This window comes from Danio aesculapii, chromosome 18 (genome assembly GCF_903798145.1).
Source record: "Danio aesculapii chromosome 18, fDanAes4.1, whole genome shotgun sequence".
NCBI classification, from domain to species: Eukaryota; Metazoa; Chordata; class Actinopteri; order Cypriniformes; family Danionidae; genus Danio; species Danio aesculapii.
In genome coordinates, this window is record NC_079452.1 from 32,093,238 (window position 1) to 32,101,649 (window position 8,412).

The following is an 8,412-nucleotide window of genomic DNA, read 5'->3' on the forward strand; positions in this document are numbered from 1 at the left end:
TGTGAAAAATGTTGAAAAAATTTTGATATTTTGAAAAACCTGTAACCATTGACTTCCATAGTATTTGTTTTTCCTACTATGGAAGTCAACAGGTTTTCATTTATTCATTAATTTTCCTTCGGCTTAGTCCCTTTATCCCTCAGGGATCACCACAGCGGAATGAACCGCCAACTTATCCAGCAGGTGTTTTACACAGCGTATGCCCTTCCAGCCACAACCCAGTACTGGGAAACATCTATACACCCTCATTCACACACATTTACTACGGCCAATTCAGTTTTTTCACTTCAACTGACCCAGACTCGAACCAGCAACCTTCTTGCTGTGAGGCAACAGTGCTAACCACTAAGCCACTGTGTCACCCCACAACAGGTTTTCAGTTTTTCTGCAAAATATCTTACCCTGTAAAAACTGCTGGATTCCACACAGTTCCTCTATGTTGCCCCAACACAAATCGATTAAGTTAACTTAACTGTAAATAGATTGAACATAAAACAATTAAGTTGCCCCAAAAAACCCTCAAGAATTAAGTTGATTCAGCTAATTTTAAATAAGCAGTTTGAACAAGCAGCAAAAATCATTGTCGAGTGTATTTTGTGCTCAATAAAGGTTTTGAATCACTAAATAGTGGATAAATTTAGATGTTTTGCATGAACCATACCTTAATTTGAAAGTCTTACCATATCTTCTCCCCATTTCAGACACAATATTAGCGGTGAAAGAAGCAGCTCAGTGCAAATCTTCCTTTAGTTCAAATAGGACTAACTGCTAATCACATTAAAAGTCAAAAAATACGATTGGTCTCTGCCAGCACAACGACTAGTCAAGTAAATAGGATTCTGAAATCTTCTATAAATACCTCTTTAATTAGCTAAGAATGAAGGACTTAATCCTGAACTCTGAAAATAAACTAAGGGGATCAGAATTTGAAAATAACAGCGACTAAATAAAACTTCACTTCTAGTTCAATAAAACTGGTTGCTTAAGATAAATCAAACCTAATGTGGTTTTCTAAAGTGCCTGACGAACAGCAGAGATGTCTCTCTCTATATGTTTAAGAGAGGTTATTGAATTTGAAGATGCTTATACACTAAAGGTGTCAGAAGACATTGTTAGGCCAAGTTTTTAACATACAGCTATGGAAAAAAATTGAAACATGTTTTCGCTTTATGTATATTTTTGGGTAAAATGTTGATGTTCGTTTACATTTCTTATAACATTTTTTCCGAATTTCATATAAAAATACTGCCATTTCGATATTTTTTTTTCAGAACTCGTTTTTTTCTGACACTTTGTGATTAATATCGCTGTTATTTAATATTGTACAATTTACGATTGATTTCTTATCTAGTTTGAAATTAAAATATTGGTATGGTGCTATATATAAATTAATATAAACATCACTGTTAGACTTTACTGCAATTTTACAGTTATTTACTGCAAAAGCACGCAGTAATATACCAAAAACATACTTTACAGTTCACTACTGTAATATGCACTACCCTGAGGGTCATTTCATAACTTTTAAAGTAACTTACTGCATATTATGAATTTGCGGTATTCTACTGTAATCAACGTAACCAAGTTCTGCTACTGTAGTTGAAGACAAAAATGAGACAAAAAATGTTAATTAGCATCTTGTATCACATAATGTAGTTAAAATAAATTGATGAATGAAAATAACTTTTGTAAACCATTCAAAATGGATACAATAACATTGAATAAAAAAATACTGTTGTACATGACCTCGTCACTTGTTTGGAATTTATTTAATTCAACAGTAAATACTAACATTTGTACTGCTAGGCATGGGATGATAACCAGTTTCAAGGTTTACCGCGGTTTCGAAAAATCAAGGTTTTAAAACCGCCAGAATTTTCTGTTATACATCTGTTATACATTTATTTCATTTAGTTTTTAGAGCAACAGTATCTCCAGCAGAAAAGGACCCTCCACATCAAAAGCGACTAGTCCAAAATATTTTAAAAGTTTCTTAAAATATAATGTATTGAGTTCAATGGGGCGGGGAAAGTCTATACACACCAGACATTTAAAAATAACATATTTTACAGCAGTAATCACAACTGTAAAACTGTGATATTTTTATCTGAGGTTATCATACTGTCACAATCTTATACCAGCCCACGCCTAACTGCTAGTGTAAAATGTAAGCAAATTACAGTATATGTACTGTAAAAACTGTCCTACTGTAAAATGAAAATGTGGTGAAGAGCTTTTTACCATAAAAAGAAGTTGCCCAAGCCAGTTTTACAGTAACATGAAATTGCGGTAGGGCACTGCTACTGTAAAACACATTACAGTAGCAGGGGCTCGAACCAGCGACCTTCTTGCTGTGAGGCGATTGTGCTACCCACTATGCCACTGTGACGCCCAAAATAAAAAAAACTATTTTAAACTTGGAAGAAATTGTATTAATAGTTTACAGAATAAAACAAAAAACATACTAACACATGTACTATTGTCATTTTTCATGTCGCCTCCTATTATTTTTTTTCCATAGCTGTGAGGTGCACAGCAGCCTGAACAAAACCCAGACAAAAGACAAGCATCATTTACTTCATTTATTATAATAAATATATTGTATATACACTAATTTAACATGAGTACAGTTCATATGTACAAATCCACTATCATACTAGACTGTTATTGAGAACACACCTAGTTTTTCAAGAGTAAAAGCAGTCAGTAATGGGCCATCTTCAGAAAAAGAAACCAGAGGGACTAAGAAGAATCGTCAGGCGGTAAAGAAACACAATGTGAAACCTTACATGTGACTAAACTGTAAAATAAATACCTGTTAAATATGCAGCACAACCCCCTCCTGATCCTTTATCAGAGGGTCCCAAATATTGTGATCTGCAGATTTTAGATCTTTGTGTGATTGATAGTGTTAAACTAAATGTAGCTAAAGGCAATCCCACTTCTGTTTTTACCTTCTGATGCAGAGAATCATAATGTGAAATCTTAAATGTGTCTAAACAATAAAAAAAATCCTGCTAAATGTGCAGCATAACCGCCTGATCCTTTATCAGAGGGTCCCAAAAGTTGTGATCTTCAGATTTTAGGTCTTTGTGTGGTGGAGTTTTAAACTGTCTCCCTAAATGTAGCTAAAATCAATCCCTAAAGAATTATAAAGTGTAACTTTCAATATGCCTGAAACAAATACCTGTTTAATATGCAGGTAATCTTCAGGTTGTAGGTCTTTGTTATGAAAAATGTAACCCATTTGTCCAAAGAGTGGCTTAAACTGTACCTTAAAAGTAGCTACACTGTAAAAAAAAAATCTAAGCTAATTAACGGGTTTCATATTTTGTGATTTACATGTGTTAAATTGCATTATGGGATGTTGATCTCTGCTCTGTGGACTTTTGATGTTGAAAATTCAACTCTGCAGTTTAACAAAGTGACTTTTATTAACATTTTAGCAGTCTGACATAATAATATATAATAAATAATATATAGAGAAATAAGAATGTAAAATAACAGAAAATGTACCAGCAGTTTGTCAAAAGGTTTTTGTATTGTAATATAACACTAACCCAGACAATATATCACATTAAACTATTAAAAATGTTAATAAAACTTTTCAACATCAAAAATCATTGACACAAGTTGGACAACAGAGAATTCCTTGCAGCTTAACATTAGTAAGACGAAAGAAATGGGTTGTGGGACAAACAAAATACCCACATTCTGTGACCCTTTGCTAATTAATGGGGAGGAAGTTGAACGGGTGCTTTCTTTTAAATATTTAGCTGTGAAAATTGACTTTCAATTCTCTTTTGATAAACTATCAGAAAAAATCGGCTTAGCAGCAGATGAGTTTGTTGAGAAAACTGAGAAGGACATTTTGATTGTCGCATATAAATCCCTTATTGAGTCTCCTTACTTTTAATATTGTAGCCTGGTTTAACACCCTGTCTGTTAAAAGCAAATTAAACTTTTAAGGTTGGTAAACGTAGCAAGTAAAATAATTGGTGAGATACAAACACCTCTCACTGATTTATTTATAGCAGCGACAAAAAGAAAAACCTCCACTATTGTGGAAGAGTCTTCCCATCCTTTATATGGTTCCTTTAAGTTCCTTTAACAAAAAAGGGCTAAGTACAAGAAGACAATTTTCCCACTGGCTTATTAATTTTTTTAAAATAATTGTGTAAGTGTATTTGTTCTGTTGTTGTGAGTGAGCCTATGTCTAAAGACAATTTTCTAACCCCTGTGGGATAGACAATAAAGCTTATTGAATTGAATTGAAAAGTTGTTGGAGAAGAGATCAATGCCCCATAATGAAATTCAAGAGCAAAAATAACAGGAATAAAATTCATGAACCACAAATTATGGAAAACTGATAACGTAAGGATATTTTTCACAGTGTAAAGTTTATTCCACCTGTGACCTGTGCAGTTTTTAACCTTCATTTCTGTTTCCTTATTTTGTGATTCACAAGTGTTATTCTTTATTTATGTTTGTAAATTGCATTATGAGATCTTGATATCTGCTCTGTCAGCTTTTGATGCTGAAAATTCTACTCTACAGTTCAACAAAGTGACTTTTATTGACATTTTAGTAGTCTGAAATAATATAATATATACAAAATAACAGACCATTTTGAGCGATCTAAACAAAAACAATGGTCCCAACGTATTTCCTGTTTTACATTTGTAATTTCTATAGCTTCCGCGAATCTAAAAAGAGCCACGTATTAATAAATAATGCTATAATAGCTGTTTTAACATTAACATTGGCCTCTTGTAACAGTTATGAAATACTTTAATAACAAGCAGGAAATGTTTATGGGCCAATTTCATGACCACATTGAAATGGTCTATAGAGAGAACGTACTAGTCTGTAAAATAACAGAAAAATACTGTTCATTATTTTATTTTTCATCCTTTTCAACATTAAGAGTTGTTGGAGAAGAGATCAATGCCCCATAATGCAATTCAAGAGCAAAACTAAAAGGAATAAAACCCATGAATGACAAAATACAGAAAACTGATAATGTATTGATATTTTTCACAGTGTAAAGTTTATTTCAGACAATGCCACCTGTGATCTGTGCAGTTTTTACCTTCAGATGTTGCGAAATGTGATGTGAAACCTTAAATGTGGCTAAACTGTCAAACAGATACCCATTTAATATGAGGCACAGCATCCAAAAAGTTATGATCTTCAGCTTTTAGGTGTTTGTGCCAAAAATGTGATTAAAACTGCACACGGTAAAAAACATCTCTGTTAGTTAACAGTTTACTTAATTTGTGATTCACAAGTGTTATTCGCTATTTACGGTTGTGAATTGCATTATGGGATGTTGATCTCTGCTCTGTCGACTTTTGATGTTGCAAATTCAACTCTACAGTTTAACAAAGTGACTTTTAATGACATTTTAGCAGTAATATCATGTTTGATAAATAATATATAGAGAAATAAGTGTGTATAATGACAGAAAATGTACTAGCAGTTTGTGAAAAGGCTTGTATTGTAATGTACAACACTAACCCAGACAATATATCACTTTAAACTATTAAAAATCTAATAAAAATTACTTTTGTTTTACTTTTCAATGTTAAAAGTTGTTAAAAAAGAAAGATCAAGCTCCCATAATGCAATTCAAAAGCATAAATATATGGGGAAAAATAAAAATATAAATCACAAAATACGGAAAACCTCTTATTGTTTTCCGTGTACCTTAAAAGTAGCTAAAGTTTATCGGAGACAGTGATGATCTGTGCAGTTTTTACCTTCTGAGCTTGATGAACCATTCACGATGGAGTTTTGGCTATTCCCTTTAAACACCGGTGCATTTCTTTATTAATAGGCCTATATACCCGGCGAGGTGATCTGTTTTTATCTCCACACACACCATACAGTGCCTGACAGGCCTGTGAGAACATCTAAAGCCCTGAGCCTCTGTCATTCATCCACGCCAAAACTATATTATAGATTAATCACCAGGTAGCCCAGAATTCCAGCTATGAGCAAAACAGCGGTGAAAATGATGCCCGCGAATATTTTCATCGTCCCGTTTTCTCCTTCCACCGTTTCTTTGGGTTCCTCCTCGCAGATTGAGATGACACCGACTGATGAATTGCCAACACTGACGGTGGATTTTAACTCGGCGCCCGCCTCCTGCTTCGCCTCCACTGCCCACGGCGCCACCTGCACCTTCATCTCCATCTCCTCCATCATCTGGTCCACCTGGGCGATTTCAGTTTCCAGCTCCCGGAGGTCCACCGTGTCGATGTTGGCGTCGGCTTCGTACTTCATGTTTTGGACGCTCATTGCTCGAGCCGCCACAGTAGTGGTGCTGCCGGTCATTCCAGTCTGGATGAGGTGTCTAGTTGGCACTTTGAGAGGAAAATCCTGCCCTATCTCCAAAGACCGCTTCATGTCTACCTCCAGGAGCTCCATGCTGCTGGTGAAGAGCACCCAGAGGCGCTCATACTCAGCTCGGTCATCTTTACTGATGCTTTTGTCCTTCAGGAGAGCGGTCAGTTTAGTCCTGTTGGCCACCGCCAGCTCCTGGGCTTTCTTTCTGGTCTTTTTAAGTTCCTCCCGGAGGTTTTGGGAATCCGACGTGCTCCCCAAAGCGGTGACCAGGTGCCTGTAGCAAGCGGTCACTTTATTGAGAGCGTCCAACATGGTCTTGCATTCATCCTTTCCCATGTTATACGATTAAGTAGTAGTTTCTCACTTAAAAAATAATCCGAGGTTGGAGAAAAAATTATTTAAAAATATATAACAGTAAAACGATGCGAGTGTCTTCTAGGCTAGTTTCCACAGAGGAGCAGCCGTACGACTGCACTCATCATCATCATCGCTCTCGTCATTGCAAATTCCTCACCATCCATGTTCCCTGTCAGAGAGCAGCAGTCGGGCTTATCACTAAATGGATCCCTAAACGGCTTTAGTTGCGCTGGCGGAGATTAGAAGGCTTCAGTGTGTCCGCTTCAGCACCAAACGTCGCCTCTCCTCTTTTCTTGCCATCTGAACCATAACAGGTGTTCATTTTAGAACTCCGAATAGAACGTCTACCCCCATGACGTCACGTAGAGGCATTCCAAAAGAGTGCAATGTATACGGATTCTCCGAGGGCGGAATGTAAACAAAAGGGTCTGAGCGCGCGCGCGGAGCGTCTGTCAGTGTCTGTGATGATGATGATGATGCTGATGCTGATGATGATGCCGAGCCTTTCAGACGGCGGAGATCTGCTATTCGTCCGTCCACGGCAATAAGAGTTTAGAGACGAGTAAACGCTCGCCAGTGAAATAAAGCACTCACATCCTGGATGATCAGCCAAAGCTGTCGCGATTGGTTGGCCGATACCATTTTATTGCGTTTTTATAGGTATCTCAGAAGTATTTAATAACCGTGTTTGCTTGGACGTTCATATTTAATAATCTGACAGCTTTGTTTTAAAATGGGTTATATTAGAAAATACTGTAATCACTTACACAAATTTTAAATATATAATAAGTCCTAATGTAAAATAAAATTCACAGCATGGGTTTATGCCATTTAGACCTGACATAGTAATTTTATTTCTTTGTAAAAATATTAAATTTTGCAGTTTTGTATTGCAATGTTTATGTGTGTAAGTATCTTAATCAAAAATCCACAATCAAAACATTTAATGTATGTAAAATATAGTTTTAATTACTATATGGGAAATGTAAATTCCACTCATTAAAAAACTGTAATTGGCAGATTAATTATGAATACATGTTAGCCTACTTTTGCAAAATAAATATTCATAATCTCTCATGTACTGTATAGGTTATTTTGTATCATAATGTATTTTTTTTAAATAAAACAAATGCACATACAGAATTGATGTAACAAATGTTTTAAATGTAAAACAAAAACAAACCTAAACACAAACATGATCATCTCTGCATGCAATGATTTGAAATGGGATGTGTTATGAAAAGTAAATGGTGTAGACTTGATCAAAATTAATAAGAAAAACCTATTAGCATACCCAGGGGCGGATTTAGTGATTTTGGGGCCCTAAGCAATTCCAGCCATAGGGCCCTCTAAAATGCATCTTTTGTACTTTAATTTATTTAATATTTATTTTTAGTTTTTTTCTTATATCTTTTCTACATTTTATCTTCATGCAAAATAATAATAACATGTAAAGCATCATGTAACATTTTGTAAAACTTTTGAAATTATTTATTTTCTTAACTTGGATTAACAACTAAAAATAATAAATGAACTATTTCATTTTTTAAAACTGATTTGACTGCTGGACTGATCCATGATTGAGGGGGTGGGGGACACGTTTGCGCAGATGTAATAAGTACGTTAAAATAAAACAATTTTAGACCCTCACCATACAAATTACAATAGAAAACAATGTTATATATATATTTACATTTACATTTA

At 35.0% G+C, this 8,412-nt stretch overlaps 1 protein-coding gene across 1 annotated transcript; it reads right to left on the reverse strand.

The window, feature by feature from the left end:
* Positions 1-5,656: 5,656 nt before the first annotated feature.
* On the reverse strand, positions 5,657-7,243 carry si:ch73-167i17.6 (regulator of G-protein signaling 9-binding protein). Its single transcript, XM_056478731.1, has one exon. It carries the CDS (start codon positions 6,685-6,687, stop codon positions 5,959-5,961), a length of 729 nt encoding a protein of 242 aa, XP_056334706.1. The 5' UTR covers positions 6,688-7,243; the 3' UTR covers positions 5,657-5,958.
* Positions 7,244-8,412: the final 1,169 nt, after the last annotated feature.

Excerpts from the sequence above, each read along its gene's own strand:
- si:ch73-167i17.6 (XM_056478731.1), bottom strand. The coding sequence starts at position 6,687 with ATGGGAAAGGATGAATGCAAGACCATGTTGGACGCTCTCAATAAAGTG.